The sequence below is a fragment of the Natator depressus genome, chromosome 4, assembly GCF_965152275.1.
Source record: "Natator depressus isolate rNatDep1 chromosome 4, rNatDep2.hap1, whole genome shotgun sequence".
NCBI lineage: Eukaryota > Metazoa > Chordata > Testudines > Cheloniidae > Natator > Natator depressus.
This window is the reverse complement of record NC_134237.1, coordinates 115,776,651-115,794,882: the sequence shown is the minus strand read 5'-3', so window position 1 is coordinate 115,794,882 and position 18,232 is coordinate 115,776,651. Positions and strand designations below refer to the sequence as shown.

General features: G+C 41.5%; 1 protein-coding gene across 2 annotated transcripts in view; it reads right to left on the bottom strand.

Moving 5' to 3' along the window:
• Nucleotides 1-6,407: 6,407 nt before the first annotated feature.
• Nucleotides 6,408-18,232, bottom strand: part of EVC (EvC ciliary complex subunit 1) — a 75,306-nt gene continuing 63,481 nt past the window's right edge. For both annotated transcript variants that reach the window (XM_074951696.1, XM_074951695.1), the window contains 6 exons: nt 15,353-15,559; nt 14,402-14,546; nt 11,829-11,940; nt 10,083-10,209; nt 9,395-9,488; nt 6,408-7,737 (listed from right to left, as the gene is read on the bottom strand). In XM_074951696.1, the coding sequence (XP_074807797.1) occupies nt 7,661-7,737; nt 9,395-9,488; nt 10,083-10,209; nt 11,829-11,940; nt 14,402-14,546; nt 15,353-15,559 (762 nt within the window). In that variant the 3' untranslated portion in view covers nt 6,408-7,660. The remainder of the gene's footprint in view (nt 7,738-9,394; nt 9,489-10,082; nt 10,210-11,828; nt 11,941-14,401; nt 14,547-15,352; nt 15,560-18,232) is intronic.

The following is an 18,232-nucleotide window of genomic DNA, read 5'->3' as shown; positions in this document are numbered from 1 at the left end:
TATTGATTCTGTTACTCTGAAACAGCCATTCTACAATGTTAAGCATTAGCATACCACATCTAAACTCCATAAGCCCTTGGTGTGCCACCATTGTAATTTTAATCAGCATAGCTACCACCTGGTTGCAGCCTGCATGCTACCAGCTCTGTGTGGGAAGCACTGATCAAAACCCAGACATTCAAGGTAAGAGCTTACATTGAAGCTAAGTGGAAATGCCACCTGCAATAATGGTAACACGCTTTTGTCTAACAGTAATAACTTCCACATTGTGCCGTTGCATCAACTCTTTACCTAAGTATTGTGCTAGATCCTCAGACGGTGGCATAGCTCCATTGACTTTGACGGAGTGACATACCACTTTGCGCTGGCTGAGGCTCTGGCCCTGTAACTATAATTACAGTTATCTATTCTGAACACTTCAATACTGGCCTAGCCTTTAAAAAGGCTACTGTGATGGCTCTTTTGGCGTTCAGGGGGAGAAACCAGCCATGGTGAAAGCACACCATAATTTGGTCCCTGGAAATAAAATGTACTACCCCTCTCTACACACTACAGGGTGGTATCCAGGACCAGCAGGGGTTAAACATTTAGGAGTACTTGGGAGATGGCCCTTGTTAATTAGCCTTACACATCAGGAAGTATATAACCTGTTGGCCTTTGCTAGGAAAGGCCTGACAGAGATCAGCAGAATATGCCAGAAGGCCTGTACAAGGACTATGGCCAAAAGAGCTGAGGAGGGGGGATTTAGTGATGGTTTAGACTGTTTGCTTCTTTTTTTTCTTGCTTTTTAATGGCTCAGAAAGATGCATCTGACCTGAGATGCTAGGTGGAAAGGGCTTATAAGAGCCTTAGGTTCTGCTAAATAAATGCAGTACCCCAGGATAAGGAAAGGATGGGGGGTGGGGGAAATGTAAAAGGAAACGTTTGTCATCAGTGTCCGCTCTGTTTCTTACAATGAGAGAGGTTGGGCTCTGCTGCCCTAATGAACAGTCATCTCACCTCGGTAATCATGGGCTTAAATACCTGTTGCTTTGAATGCTGTGTACTATTCTTGCTCAAACAGAGCCCTCTCTAGTAACAGGGCTTCACTTGTCAGTTGCTTCAGTTTCTATGGGAACAAGTCACTTTGTCACAGGTTTCCCCTAGATTTAAGTTTTCATCTAGCATCTCATATTCAAACACTTGTCAGGTTTTCAATTGTTGTCTCCATCTGATTTTCAGTAGTGCTGAGTATCTGACTTCAGCTGGGGTCATGAATGTGCACTGCTTCTGCATTCTCTTTTGAAACTGTTTGCCTGGTTTTTCAGAAGAATTCAGTGGGAGCTGCAGTGGACAGTACTTTTGCAATGAGGGCCTTGCTATGTTTACTCCTCATTTTTAATGCTGTCTACTGTTAACTAATACTGCTTATTATCAGTCAATACTTACAAATGATTTTTGTTTACTTTGTAGTTTGACCTTTCAGAGCTACCATCTATCCTCTTCAGGCTTCGTTTCCCATCCCCACCCTGCCAGAAAGAGGCCCCCTTTGTACCACTGCCCAACACGATGGGCTTGAATTTGCTTGAGGCTACACTCAGATCTTTATTCAACCTAAAGGCACAGATTTCTAAGAGAGACCCATTACCATACAAAGTTTTTATGCCAATCTGGAACTCTAATTCCTGGATCCTGGCTGGCCAAAGGATCAGAATATTCTTCCTCCCCTCCATCCCCCCTGTCATAAATATAAAGGGAAGGGTAAACCCCTTTAAAATCCCTCCTGGCCAGAGGAAAAATCCTCTCACCTGTAAAGGGTTAAGAAGCTAAAGGTAACCTCGCTGGCACCTGACCAAAATGACCAATGAGGAGACAAGATACTTTCAAAAGCTGGGAGGAGGGAGAGAAACAAAGGGTCTGTGTTTGTCTATATGCTGCTTTTGCCGGGGATAGAACAGGAATGGAGTCTTAGAACTTTTAGTAAGTAATCTAGCTAGGTATGTGTAAGATTATGATTCTTTAAATGGCTGGGAAAAGAACTGTGCTGAATAGAATGACTATTTCTGTCTGTGTGTCTTTTTTGTGACTTAAGGTTTTGCCTAGAGGGATTCTCTATGTTTTGAATCTAAATACCCTGTAAGGTATCTACCATCCTGATTTTACAGAGGTGATTCCTTTACTTCTATTTACTTCTATTTCTATTAAAAGTCTTCTTGTAAGAAAACTGAATGCTTTTTCATTGTTCTCAGATACAAGGGTTTGGGTCTGTGGTCACCTATGCAAATTGGTGAGGATTTTTACCAAACCTTTCCCAGGAGGCTTGGGAGGATTTTTGGGGGAAAGACGTGTCCAAACTACGTTTCCCAGTAAACCCAGTTAGAGTTTGGTGGTAGCAGTGGATATTCCAAGGACAAAGGATAAAATTAATTTGTACCTTGGGGAAGTTTTAACCTAAGCTGGTAAAAGTAAGCTTAGGAGGTTTTCATGCAGGTCCCCACATCTGTACCCTAGAGTTCAGAGTGGGGGAGGAACCTTGACATCCCCGCTCTAATAAGCTCTCCTTTTGGAGGCAGTGTCCCCCAAGCTCCCCCCCTTTTTTTTTTCTTGATTTCAGCGAGCTGGGGACTTTCTGCAAATCCAGCTACTTTTCACAAAAAGGAAACCTTTCTCAGAGCTCTAGCTGGTGGACAGAGCTGGCTTCCTGTTCTTTTGTACAGAACCAAGTGGGAATGTTTCATGATCAGCCTCAGGAAGATGGCCACATGCTGTATCTCCATGTAGTAGAGTTGTGTTTATACTGCTTCACAGTTGTGGAATAAGGCTTCTTAGTTTTTAATGACAGGTTTCAGAGTAACAACCGTGTTAGTCTGTATTCTCAAAAAGAAAAGGAGTACTTGTGGCACCTTAGAGACTAACCAATTTATTTGAGCATAAGCTTTCGTGAGCTACAGCTCACTTCATCGGATGCATACTGTGGAAGCTGCAGAAGACATTATATACACACAGAGACCATGAAACAATACCTCCTCCCACCCCACTCTCCTGCTGGTAATAGCTTATCTAAAGTGATCATCAAGTTGGGCCATTTCCAGCACAAATCCAGGTTTTCTCACCCTCCGCCCCCCGCCCCCACACACAAACTCACTCTCCTGCTAGTAATAGCCCATCCAAAGTGACCACTCTCTTCACAATGTGTATGATAATCAAGGTGGGACATTTCCAGCACAAATACAGGTTTTCTCACCCCCCCTTTTTTTTTTCCCCCCCAAAACCACACACACACAAACTCACTCTCCTGCTGGTAATAGCTTATCCAAAGTGACCACTCTCCCTACAATGTGCATGATAATCAAGGTGGGCCATTTCCAGCACAAATCCAGGTTTTCTCACCCCCCCACCCCCATACACACACAGAAACCCATTTCCAGCATAAATCCAAGTTTAACCAGAACGTCTGGGGGGGGGGTAGGAAAAAACAAGGGGAAATAGGCTACCTTGCATAATGACTTAGCCACTCCCAGTCTCTATTTAAGCCTAAATTAATAGTATCCAATTTGCAAATGAATTCCAATTCAGCAGTTTCTCGCTGGAGTCTGGATTTGAAGTTTTTTTGTTGTAAGATAGCGACCTTCATGTCTGTGATTGCGTGACCAGAGAGATTGAAGTGTTCTCTGACTGGTTTATGAGTGTTATAATTCTTGACATCTGATTTGTGTCCATTTATTCTTTTACGTAGAGACTGTCCAGTTTGACCAATGTACATGGCAGATGGGCATTGCTTGCACATGATGGCATATATCACATTGGTGGATGTGCAGGTGAACGAGCCTCTGATAGTGTGGCTGATGTTATTAGGCCCTGTGATGGTGTCCCCTGAATAGATATGTGGGCACAGTTGGCAACGGGCTTTGTTGCAAGGATAGGTTCCTGGGTTAGTGGTTCTGTTGTGTGGTATGTGGTTGTTGGTGAGTATTTGCTTCAGGTTGGGGGGCTGTCTGTAGGCAAGGACTGGCCTGTCTCCCAAGATTTGTGAGAGTGTTGGGTCATCCTTCAGGATAGGTTGTAGATCCTTAATAATGCGTTGGAGGGGTTTTAGTTGGGGGCTGAAAGTGACGGCTAGTGGCGTTCTGTTATTTTCTTTGTTAGGCCTGTCCTGTAGTAGGTGACTTCTGGGAACTCTTCTGGCTCTATCAATCTGTTTCTTCACTTCCGCAGGTGGGTATTGTAGTTGTAAGAATGCTTGATAGAGATCTTGTAGGTGTTTGTCTCTGTCTGAGGGGTTGGAGCAAATGCGGTTGTATCGCAGAGCTTGGCTGTAGACGATGGATCGTGTGGTGTGGTCAGGGTGAAAGCTGGAGGCATGTAGGTAGGAATAACGGTCAGTAGGTTTTCGGTATAGGGTGGTGTTTATGTGACCATCGTTTATTAGCACTGTAGTGTCCAGGAAGTGGATCTCTTGTGTGGACTGGACCAGGCTGAGGTTGATGGTGGGATGGAAATTGTTGAAATCATGGTGGAATTCCTCAAGGGCTTCTTTTCCATGGGTCCAGATGATGAAGATGTCATCAATATAGCGCAAGTAGAGTAGGGGCGTTAGGGGACGAGAGCTGAGGAAGCGTTGTTCTAAATCAGCCATAAAAATGTTGGCATACTGTGGGGCCATGTGGGTACCCATAGCAGTGCCGCTGATCTGAAGGTATACATTGTCCCCAAATGTAAAATAGTTATGGGTAAGGACAAAGTCACAAAGTTCAGCCACCAGGTTAGCCGTGACATTATCGGGGATAGTGTTCTTGACGGCTTGTAGTCCATCTTTGTGTGGAATGTTGGTGTAGAGGGCTTCTACATCCATAGTGGCCAGGATGGTGTTATCAGGAAGATCACCGATGGATTGTAGTTTCCTCAGGAAGTCAGTGGTGTCTCGAAGATAGCTGGGAGTGCTGGTAGCGTAGAGCCTGAGGAGGGAGTCTACATAGCCAGACAATACAGCTGTCAGGGTGCCAATGCCTGAGATGATGGGGCGCCCAGGATTTCCAGGTTTATGGATCTTGGGTAGTAGATAGAATATCCCAGGTCGGGGTTTCAGGGGTGTGTCTGTGCGGATTTGATCTTGTGCTTTTTCAGGAAGTTTCTTGAGCAAGTGCTGTAGATGCTTTTGGTAACTCTCAGTGGGATCATAGGGTAATGGCTTGTAGAAAGTGGTGTTGGAGAGCTGCCGAGCAGCCTCTTGTTCATATTCTGACCTATTCATGATGACGACAGCACCTCCTTTGTCAGCCTTTTTGATTATGATGTCAGAGTTGTTTCTGAGGCTGTGGATGCCATTGTGTTCCGCACGGCTGAGGTTATGGGTCAAGTGATGCTGCTTTTCCACAATTTCAGCCCGTGCATGTCGGTGGAAGCACTCTATGTAGAAGTCCAGTCTGCTGTTTCGACCTTCAGGAGGAGTCCACCTAGAATCCTTCTTTTTGTAATGTTGGTAGGGAGGCCTCTGTGGATTAGTATGTTGTTCAGAGGTATTTTGGAAATATTCCTTGAGTCGGAAACGTCGAAAATAGGATTCTAGGTCACCACAGAACTGTATCATGTTCGTGGGGGTGGAGGGGCAGAAGGAGAGGCCCTGAGATAGGACAGCTGCTTCTGCTGGGCTGAGTATAGTTGGATAGGTTAACAATATTGCTGGGTGGGTTGAGAGAACCATTGCTGTGGCCCCTTGTAGCATGTAGTAGTTTAGAAAGCTTAGTGTCCTTTTTCTTTTGTAGAGAAGCAAACTGTGCGTTGTAAATGGCTTGTCTAGTTTTAGTAAAATCCAGCCATGAGGAAGTTTGTGTGGAAGGTTGGTCTTTTATGAGAGTATCCATTTTTGAGAGCTCATTCTTAATTTTTCCCTGTTTGCTGTAGAGGATGTTGATCAGGTGATTCCGCAGTTTCTTTGAGAGCGTGTGGCACAAGCTGTCAGCATAGTCTGTATGGTATGTAGATTGTAATGGATTTTTTACCTTCAGTCCTTTTGGTACGATGTCCATTTGTTTGCATTTGGAAAGGAAGATGATGTCTGTCTGTATCTGTACGAGTTTTTTCATGCAGTTGATAGATTTCCACTCCATACAGCTAAATGCAGTGCCTTGCATAATGACAGGTTTCAGAGTAACAGACGTGTTAGTCTGTATTCGCAAAAAGAAAAGGAGTACTTGTGGCACCTTAGAGACTAACCAATTTATTTGAGCATGAGCTTTTGTGAGCTACAGCTCACTTCATCGGATGCATACTGTGGAAGCTGCAGAAGACATTATATACACACAGAGACCATGAAACAATACCTCCTCCCACCCCACTCTCCTGCTGGTAATAGCTTATCTAAAGTGATCATCAAGTTGGGCCATTTCCAGCACAAATCCAGGTTTTCTCACCCTCTGCCCCCCCCCCCACAAACTCACTCTCCTGAGGTCCTTATTTGTTCCCCAATGATCCTGCTCAGTAAATATTTGCAGTAGTTCAGTTTGTCCAGAAAAATGCTTTGGGACTCAACATTCAGGCTGACAGACCATTCTGAGAACTGTTCTCACTACATGTTGCACCTCTTCTGCATCTCTGAATTCTTCCCTTGATCAATTTCAGTTTCGTGCTGCCTCTGCAATTTGTTTCTGATTAGAAAACAAAACAAACCCAACAAAATAAAATTTCAGACCAAAATTCTCCATTTTAATAACAGAAGGGAGTTTGTTTCATTGTAATATTAGGCTTTCACTTTCTGGCTGCAACTGACTTAGGCCTGCCAAAACATACAAGATAAATATACACTGATCTGCCCTGTGCTCTTTCCCCCTGTTACAAATGTCTTCTGTTTGTTGAAGGAAAGCAGGGTGCGAGAAAGCATGGTAATCATGCTATCAGGGACAAGAGCCATCTTCTAAAAGCAATCCCAGCCCAAGGTCACTCAGGGGATAAATACTCTTCCTAAAGGCTCCATAGGGTTCTTGAAAAGCAACTATTTGTAGTGCCTGTCAGAAGGATCTGTTCAATGCATCAAGCCCCAGCAATCAGTGAACCAGTTTGAGCTGTCCCCCCAATAATCAGCTGGCATACTTCAGCTTTGAGCCTCTTTCTCCTTGTCTAGTTAGCACCCTAGGAGATGTTTCAAACAGTGATTATGTTGATAGCAAAAGCTGTCAGCTCTGCTCCTCCAGAAGCCAACAATCAGCACCTGCTTTTGTCCAGGAAACAGAGGCAGTGGCTATTTAGATACTAATGGTCAGATTTTGTCTGTTGTAAATCATCGTAGTTCCACTGAGTTCAATAGACCTAGGTTGAATTACACCAGCTGTGAATCTATCCCCATGTGTAAGAAACACAGTGAAAGGAATACCAAGCTTGGACAGAAATGTACAATTTCTTATTGCTATCTAAAATTAAAGTGAAAATTAAAAAAAAACAGACTAGGGAGCCAAATTTAGAAGCTCTTCATGCATTTAAAAAGGACGATGGGGAAGAGTGAGTATGTTCATGCTTTAACAAGAATATTGGTCAGAAGAGGAAAGAATGTAGATACTATATTTTTTCAATCAGATCAATGTACTTTCTTAAGAAACAGATTTTTTTATCAGTTATTATAAACATGCTTTTCAGTAGGCATCCATTTTAGCTTCTGACTGATACAGAAGTCTGTTCCTGGGGCATCTGGTCATTTTTCATTGAAGTCACCAGAATCCTCTTTTCCCCAGGAATGGGAGTTCTTCCTTTTTGATTTTTGGCTTTTTCCTGAAAAGGCATGGAAATGTGGGTTAAAATCACCACAGTAACTTCTTTCAATTATGATTTACCATGCAGTGAGCATGTCTTTCTTTTCACACCTGTCAAAAGCTGACATGTTTTAGAATGTGCTTTAAGACATTATGCCACAATTAGGTAGTTTTTAAGCAGGTAAGTGTATTAGCAAACTAATGGAGATTGCTGTGAGCTACAACCAAAAGAATAAGGCCATTGCTTTGTAATTTTAAGGAAACGTGTAGACAAACTTTTGATGTTAATGATCCATTTTTTTGTGTGGTCTCAACCGTGCCTCTAGTTTTGCATTCATAGTTAAGGCACCCACAGGGACAAGCAATGGTTGCGGGGAGGATGATAGCATGGGGATGAGGTAGGGTGGGTTCAAAAGTGCCTAAATGAGTTAATTAGGCGTATTAGTGCCATTGACTCTTAACTGAACTTGTGGTCCTAACTGAAACCTCACCCTAAATATTTCACTACTGCAATTGATTAGTGGATTCAACTAGGTCAGGGATTTTCAACCTGGAAGTTGCACACTCATTTAACTGCACCTGCAGTTTTGGCTCCACAATGGATGGTGGGCACAAAACTAGATGTCATTTTAACAAATTTGTCCATGTCAGTTTAAACAGTGAATTAATTAAGGCTGCAGTTAATTCCTGTAAGTATGCAAAGCCCCTATGATTGTACTTATTCATAGGAGTTTACTTTTTTAGGCTGCTGGTGGGGAATGAAGGAGGATTATTCCTTCCTCCCCATCCAGAGAGAGAAACCTGGCTGATTCAGTTCTGATGCCTGTTTGATTACAAATAACTTTAATCTGTGAATGGAGTCCTTCTTTATGGTCAGGTGTTTCTGAAGAGGATGCCGAAGGTGTCAAAGTTATTCTGGTTTGAAGAATTAAGCTAGCTAAGGCCTTAACCTGCTGGATATATCTCTGGTAAGACTCACACAAATGTGTAAAATGATATGGTAACTTTCATGAAGCAGCTCTACTTAGCAGAGTTTCTCTCTTTTCCCTGATGCATGTTCAGAGCTGAATCTTTATTTGGTGCCTATATCTATCTTTTACCAGATGTAACCCAGCAGGAAAGTCCACCACTCTCAGCTAGGAGTGGCAGATAACTTGGAAGCCTTTCCCATTCAGGGGGAGGTTTTCAAAGGTACTAATGGCAGTTATGTCCTCAACTCCCATTGATTTTCAGTGCGAGATGGGTGCCTCACTGCCATTTGTGCCTTTCAGAATATCCTTCCTAGTGTGGTCAGACAGGAGGATAGCCAGCAAACTAATGTCTTGGGCTTGAAAGAGCTTAGGAGGGTCCTCTGTTAGATAAATAGTTCAACCCATTTAAACAGAGGGGTCCCTAAGAGCATTTATTTTTTAAATACCTCTCTCTCTATTTTCCCACTGAATATACACTGATCTGGGGATGGTAAATGGGTAAAAGTGCTGGCCCGTAAATCTGAGGCCCTATATCAGCCTGGATTGGAATCTAAATTGGCTGAACATATTGCCTGTTTTCAGAGCTAATTTTATAAGAAAAGCGGGTGTGTGCATAATTTGCAAATCCCTTGCCATGCATGAAGCTTTAAAAAAAACAAAAACAAAAACAAAAAACCCCAAACAAGCAAGCATCGCAACACTAACCTGACTGAATGCTCCTATTTAAAGGCTGCTTGCGCACTGTGAGGGGAACTCGGGCCAACGCAGCCAGCTCAGTGATGAAATCCTGTTCTGCTTGCTGAACACAAAGGAAGACTTATTATGATACTTTATAAAAAGAGAAGAATGCTAACAAAGTTCAAACAGTTTGATTCCAGGCCATCCTAGCCTACTCATCGGTGGGTTTGGAAGTGTGAAGAGCAAGGCAGTCACCAGGGTCACATCTGTGAACCGAAGTATGTCCTAGTAGGAGTAATAAGAAGGCTATGTCCTCTGCTTTTGCTCAGCAAAGAGAAAGTGATGTGGAGATGACAAAAATGTTCTCTCTATGATAGGGTGGGCATGCTCACAACTGGCTCCAGAGGGAACTTGAGGTGAGAAAAATGCACATTAAAATAATAAATACTCATCAAATGTTGTACTCTGTGCTAACGGAATACCCTTTAGGAGGATTGGACTTAACACATTATTTGGTCTGTTCTTGATAAGGCTTCTGCAAACTTGGAGAGCCTGATCCACAGTCCACTAAAGTCAATGGGGCATTTCTCCGTTGACTTCAGTGGGCTTTGGAAAAAGCCCCCAGAGCCCCTCAGAAGTTTTGCCACTGACTTCAATAGAAGCAGGAGCAGGTCCTCAGCTAGCTATACCTGCAACTTGTTTTACCTTGATTTACCTTTAGCTGATTTTCAAGCTGCGTTTCTAGATGATGCAATACCAATATCTTCTGTTTTAGGGAGTCCAGACGAACCTGCTGCTGCACATCAAACTGAGCCAAGAATTTTTGTTGTTGTAACAACATCCTGGTGAAGGAAAGCAGGCTAGTTCAAGAGGGTTTAGCGAGTTTAACCTAGGGAATAGATCTATTTTTGTGCTATTTAGAAAGTTTCTTACAGAGTGAGAAACTCTGACTACTAAAATCACCCCTTTGTAGCCATAAAAAGACCACTAATTTTGCCAAAGCAATTAATTTTAACAGCTTCCATAGTCACTAAATGCAATATGATTTTTTTTTCTTTTTTGGTAGGTTTGCTCTTCCTCCAACCTGCAGGGGCATATGTTGCTTTGGATAGTCTTTTGGTAAGACTCAGGCCCTCTTTTGTAATGTTCTAAGGTTAGAGGCTGACCTAAAAAACAATGTTATATTCTGCATGGTATTTTCAAATCAGTTCTTTTGTCTTTCCCTGTATCCTCCACGTGCCAAGAGGAGTTACTTGTGGAAGCACAGCTAGAAGAGAAAAGAATTAGGAATTTCACTCTTGGCATTACACAGCTTAGTTGAGACTGAGCCAAACTTGTATTAGCAAATGTATTCTTTGCTTGGCTTGTTTTGCTGGCCAAAGATTAATATTAGTACAGTAGAACCTGAATTTCTGTAACTCTGCTGAATCTGAAATGCTTCTTTCCTCCGATCAGTTATTAGCGCTATTAATCACCCACAAGATTCCTGAGAACTATTAGTGCCTTTGATCTCCTAGAGCAGTGTTTCTCAACCTGGAGGTTGCGGGACAGGTTTAGGTGGGGCAGGGGCAGCTTCTGCCCCAGGTGGCAGGGATCAGGCCACTTCAGCCCCCTACCTTTTCAAGCCTTAGTAAGGGGGGAGGGAGGGGTCATGATGGTTTTTTTTTTTTTTAAGTCCAAGGGGGTCGCCAGCACAAAAAGGGTGAGAAACGCTGTCCTAGAGCATTCTCAAATACGAACGCCACCTATACACCACCAAATTAACTGATCAAGGCCCATTTTAATGTTGAATGCTTATGGAATGTTGGCTTTTTCTAATTGCTCTTTGAGCATGGAATGAAACAACTGAATTGAGGCCCTAAACCCGCTACCGGTGAAATCAATGGGAGTCTTTCCATTTGTATAAATAGGAGCTTCCCCACTGATTTCCTTAGAACCAGGATTTGGCCTTAGAAGAAATCACAATGACAAGTGTGGTGCAAGTGTTGATTGATTAATTTCTAAAATACTACTTTGGATTAACCAAAAACTTCATTCTCCATCACTATGTACTTCTGCTTGTACTAAGGTTGATTTCATTGTTTTAACCAGATTAGACAGAATATGACGTATCTGAAAGTCTCAATCTCATATTTACTCCAAAGAACTTTTAAAAGTTAGTAAATGGTTTAAATTTTTTTTTAAAAAAACTGTTCTGATAGCAAGTGCCTTATGTGTTACTTTATGTATTGTGATTAATGAACATCAAAATGTTTAATTGTGACAGAGCAATTCTCTGAGCTCAGATATATACAAATTGAGAATACTTTCCTTTTTCTTTAAAGGCAAAACACAAACAAATGGCAAGAACAAGTTTTTGTGGTCTGTTGTTGGAAGTTATTTAATCACAGCTCAGTTCACAAAACTGAAACAACTCAAGATTTAAATATCAAGAATAAGTAATATTTCCGCCTGCTCTCACCTTTGATGGACTGCCGATGACATGTTCAGGGTGCTTTGATTCATTTTTTCTTTCAATGTTTGTTCATTTTCTTCTTGTTTTTTTCTGAGTCTGTTACTTTCAGTTCTTTCTGCTAAAATAACATTTCTGTAAAATCTTTTGCTCAAAATAACAAATCCTGTGACATTTTTACTTTGAGTTGTGACAATATATTAATTTAATTTTCTTATCAGCACAATTCAATACAATGCCAGTCTTTCCAAAGTTAGTGCTGTTTTAATGTGTAAAGTATATCTTACATACACCTGGTGTGTATACTTATGCTACTGTAATTTGTTGAAAAATTGGTCAGTCTTTTTGTAAGTCACTTTTTCAGACAGGCTCAGATGTAGGTGGCAATTTTCAGGCAATTATTATTTTTATCCACTTTTTCCAGTAGACTGAAAAGAAATGTACAAGAAATTCAAGTGACAGGTCACAGAACTCAGCCCAGGTTACAATCTAGACTTCTGCTAGCCACAAGTCCTTCATACTAACAACTAGGTTGTGAAGTTTTCAAGGCATACCCATTTTGATTTCTTTTTGAGGGGGCGATGAAGAAGGCAAGAACAAGCCCGGCTAAACTCAAGGGCCTAATCCATTCTGGGTTTTAACTACACTGAAGTCAAAAACAAGGAATGGATGTAGTCCCCGGTTTCTAAACTTGTTTAGTTTTATTAGTCTTATGCTTTAATGAAGAGCACAGGCACCACTTGTGCTAACCGCTGCAGCAGGCTCCTTGTTTTCCTAAGCACAGGGGAGCACTTGATGCAAGCACAAGCCCAATCCTCTCCTGAAAATAGTATGGCAGACTTCCAAGTGGATGAGATGGCAGCTGTTTCCAAGCAGTACGTCAGGCACAGTTGGACCTAGAGTAGACAGTAAGATAAGGAGAAAGCAAAACAAGAGGCAAGGAGCAAGAAGCAGCTGTCACAGGGCAGCATCTGAAGAAAAGGCACCAATCTGAAGTTTCTCAGACAGGTTTTGGTTAATGACCGGTGGCAAGAGTTAAAAGATAGATGAAAGTGCTATAGAACTCTGTCTCCTAACATAATAAAAACAAGAATCACAAAAGAGAAGAAGTGGTTCATAGCTATTAGAAACCTAAGATGGATAGCAGTAAAAGCACATGGGTCTTCACTATTCTTTCACTCTAGTAATTCATGATTGCTTTTTGTTTGATTTGTGATTCTTCACTGGGTGTGTCTTGGGCCACACAGGTCTAGACAGTATTATCAAGGGCCTAATACACTCCTGTTTTTATTACCAACATAAATAAATTTCTGCTCTATCATACTAGTAGATTTATACTCAAGTAATGCAATGCCAGTATTTTTCCCCCAACTGGATCTTCAATCAAAGAGCAAAACCACATTCTTAGCAGCTGCTTATAAATTTAAATTTCACACAGCTTGTAAGCAGTAATACTGATGTGCTGAACCATTAATATTACCCAAACAGACAAGAAAATGAGCAACTGCCATAACTCTCACTCCGTATTTTGTCACTCAGTCATGAGTGATATTCAAGGCCCTGCTTAAGCAAACCGTTTAGACATATGTTTAAAAACACCCCTATTAGGAAAATATTTTGGCACATGCTTAACTGTAGCCAGCTGCTTAGACCGATCAAAGACACTGGGATTTAAGCAGGTTTTTAAGTTCAGAGCTGACTAGGGATGCACTACTGAATCAGGGCCAAAGCCTTCAAGAGTTGAGGACACTCGCTCAGCATCTTTCAGGATCAGACCCTGACTGACACATACCGGGACCCTTTACTGCATGGCTCCTGTTCAGCAATGCAGGCTCTAAAATGCATTGGCGTTCCTACCCCTTATATCACATGCTTAAGCATAGAAAACTGAATGGGAGGTGGTGGTCATTGTCTGGTACAACCACGGTCTTAGTTCGGTGAACTGGTAACATTTTGGAAACCAAAGCCTATCATTATTATACTTCCAGCACTTTGTATTGTTTTTGAAGGCACAAGCAGATCTACAAATTCAATTTACTTTGTGATGTACTGTTACATTCTGTAATGTTTAAAGATATCTTTATATGCTGTGACAGGGTGCTAAGAGCAGCACCCTGATCACTGACAGTGCTGCAACCTAGCTGAGGGCAGGCCCAGGAAGGCTGCAGGCCCAGCTGAGGGCAATTAGATACTTTCTGGTAGGGGATTGTGACCACCTGGGTGGCAATCACCTGGGTTAACAAGGTAATTGGGGGGTGGGGAGGGAGAATACAAGGAGAGGAAACAGGAAGCAAAGGTGGCTGAGAAGGAAGCTCAAAAGGAAGCTCAGGTGGGGGTGGGCTGCAGGGGAAGCTTGTCCTTGCTACAAACCAATATTGCATAGTTTTCTTATGTAAGAGGGCACACCTTAGCAAAAGATAAACAGCTTGGTATACATTTGTGACTGCAGAACCACCTGAACTGGCCAGGCAGTGAGGTTTACCAGGTAGCAAAGAAGGGGGCCTGTTACATACTGCATACACGTTAATGGCATTTGTCAACAGTAAAGCTTAACACCCCATAATTACTGCTATTCTTCATACCCTGAAGGGATTTCAGTTGTTGAAGTTTTCTGTCTTCATGCCCGTCCATGATTTTTTCTATTTGCTGGTAGTAGCTTTGCACCAGTCTATTGACACCATTGCTGGTCACATATACACTCTCTACAGCTGCTTCTATCAGTCTCTCCTGCAATACACAGTACAAGTAGCTATGAATTTATTAAGGGAAGAACTAAAATGTCTGTCTGCGTAAGAAGCAAAATAGAAGACTTGCAGAAACTTCATTTTCTAAGTGTGAGTGTGTATGTGTACAAGTGCATGTCTGTGAATTTAGTACTTGTGAAATGTGCCAGATTGATGGCCTGGAAAATAGGGCCCTCTGTTTATCCACAGAACAGTACAATATGAATAGTGACAGTGCAAGCTTCCCTACTAATATGCTTCAATCTGCATCTGGAGGGGACCCCTTCTATGATGGAGGGGTTCAGTCTCCATAACCCATTCCACACTAGACTGCTAGAGAGCTACAATGCACACACAGCTCTCCCATTTTTCACTGTACAGTAAATTAAGCAGCTTCTCCTCTTATCTCTGTCAATCTTGCTATATACTTTAATATGGATCAACCAATTTTCATCTTGACTGACTTGGCAATCATTCTGTTTAATTCATAGTATTTATTAACCTTAAACTCCTTGTAAATGGGTAGTGTTGGGTAGTAAATGGTCCCAATATGCTCCTAACCATACTAAATCTGTCTTGGAGAGAGCTCTCAACTCTTATACTCCTGAATTGGGCCTAAGACCTGGTCTGGCTGCCGGGATAAGTCAGCAGAAGAGCTCTGCACCTCTATACAGCATTTGTAAGATCATATAACAGGTTGTAGTTCTTCCGCTTGTGATGCTTTCTTATGCTGGATAATAAATTACTCTAGTGTCCCTCCATTTTATCGGACAAAGTATTTCCCATTTCCTAAAAAGGCTGATCAAATACCTTGAAGTCCTCTCCGTCCTCAGAGCTTTGATTAGCAGCTTCTTGCCGGGCATGCTGGAGCAAGGCCTGCCCAGTCACTTGTTCCATGTGCTGCTGTACAAGCTGAAGAGCTTCTTGAATTTCTGCAACTAACTGCTGATGAAATTCCAAACGTGTTTGTTGAGTTTCCTCCTCCAGCTTCTCCTCTTCTTCCAGAATTTGAGATTCCTAGTAATCACATAAAAGTTATGAGAGCTACATACCTTTAATGCCAAATAACGGGACATTAGACTCTTGATTCTTTAGGAGACAAAGACATCCTTGGGATAAGTCCATTGATCTTAATAGCTATATCGAAGTTGACCCTATTGTATATGTGGTTTTTAAAGGAAATTCCCTTCACCCCTGCAACAAGGCTGTCTTTTGACTACATCTAAATGTACCTATTTCTGGCTCCCTCCAGAGATGGGTGAGTGGTTGTGTATTTAGAATGTTCGTCATGTGTACTATTAGGGAGTAGTGTGCTGCTGAAGGTGTCCTCTTTCAGATGAGATTTGAAATTGAGGTCTTGACTACTTCTGGTAGCTAAGCTTTCAACAGCTAGTGTGCTAACCTCAATGACCTGGCTTTATTCCAATCTGAGTAACTACAATTGCTTACCACGGTTTCAATTGTTTTGTATTTTTTTTTCTATTTTGTCCTAAACTGTTGTTCAGTTTTGCTAGGCACTCTTAAATGGATGATGTGTTTCATCCCAGAGGCAGCTGCATTTTGAATAAGCAATTTTTATATGGAAAGTAGGAAAACTACTTTGGGATCCTTTGCAGTGCAAGACACTAAGTAAGAACTATGCTCAGCCACTCAGATAAGAGGGTGATGAGGGCAGTATATTGTAAGGTCTTAGAAGATAACAGTAATTCAAAACACCTGTTTTCTCTAGCAGAGGGTATAGGAGGAGAGAAGGGAAAAATGAGGCACATTTTAAACATAAATTCAGTAAAAGCCAGAGAGAATAAGTAAGGTAAAAAGACTTTCTACAAACGAACATGTTCCAGACACTGCAATTATTTCTATATCCCTTGACTCTGTCTGCTATAAATATTATTTACTTAATTGATACCTATTAGCGATGGCAGAAGCTGGTCAGGTGCTGCTTACACACAGCAATCTAGGGATTTGCTGGATCTCAAGAAGTCCCCCCCCCCAAATGGGAAGCACTGAAAAGATACCACATTTTTGAAGCAAATTCTCTGTGCTACCCATCTGTGAGCATACAGAAAGCTAACACATAACATGGCATAGTTCACTGCTGAGTGACCTTGGGCAAGTCACTTCACTTCTGTGCCTCAGATTTTCCACCTGTAAAATGGGGATAATGAGACTGACTAGAGCTGGTTGAAAAATTTTCAGCAAAACTTTTCCATTGAAAACTGTTGTTTTGCCAAAACTGAAATGTTTTGTGCAAATGTGATGGTTTCAATGAAAATTTCATCAGGAAGTTTCTCAGGTCCAATCTGGAATTTCTGAAGGTGGGGAGAGAGAGAAACCAACCCACTCTGAATTGGCAGAACAGGGAACTGAACCAGGTCTCCTACATCCAACGTAAATGCTCTAACTACTAGGCTACTGGCTGGGGAGGTGTGTGGTGGGGAGTGGTTGGTCTCTGTCTCTCATGTTTTTTGTGAAAAATTCCAGAAGCTCTAATTTTTGTTCTGCATTGGAACAAAAATTAATTTTGAAACCTTGAAACTTTTTGCAAAATTGAATTGTTTACCAGCCAGTCCTAATACTGACCTCTTCTGTAAAGCGCTTGGAGATCTGCTGATGAAAAGTGCCAAATAAGAGCAAGGTACTGTCATTATAGCAGACAGCTTCCAGGAGAAATAGTTCAGTGTTTAAAAACAGTGTTATGTAGAGCTCAGACTATTCAGATGAGTCCCATGATTACAGCAGATTTCAAATCCTTCAGATTGAGTCCTTATGCTGTGACACGTTTTGTCCTTCCAAAATATCACACTAATATGAAAAAATGACGAGTCCTTGTGGCACCATAGAGACTAACGAATTTATTTGGCATAAGCTTTCGTGGGCTAAAACCCACTTCATGAGTGGGTTTTAGCCCACAAAAGCTTATGTCCAAATAAATTCGTTAGTCTCTATGGTGCCACAAGGACTCCTCGTTTGTTTTTGCTGATACAGACTAACACAGCTACCCCTCTAAAACCTGACACTAATATGAGGAAGGGGATAGGATGGGCTAAAACAGGAACAACACTGAAGAGAGTGTTTACGAAAACTGCATTTCAAATCAATGTTATTTAGAATTAAATGTGGACACTTTTTCTTTCTTTTCTTTTTATTTTGAGGGTAAGTGTCCAACAAAATAAAATTAATCTGGCAGCTGCTCGAAGTAACTACATTCCTCACGGAAAGTAAGAAATGAGAGTAGAACTATAACTACCCACAGTTATTTTGGAGAGTGAGGGTGCCAATGTTAATGCTGGACTGTTTTGACACATCTTTATTTATAATTCAGGCAGAAGTTCCTGATTTCTTTCTTAAGCCAACAGGAATTTTATTTACCTGTTTTTCTTCTTTTACAAGGCACAAATGTCATCTCATCATAGTTGAACTTTGGGTTTGTGTTGCTGTTTTCCTGAATGACATTTACATTTTTATACTAAATTAGAAGATTCATTGCCCCCATTACGCTATCTAGCAGCTCATCTAAAATGGCATATGCTCAAATTTAAATGACTTTTAAAAAAGACTGTAAAAGTAAACAATTTACAGACTCTCAGTCAGACAATCTGTTATCTGCTCCCATCCTTGCTCATGTAAGGGCTCTGGAGTCTAGTTTTGGAGGATCCCATTTAACATTCTTGGATTTTGTCTTTTTTT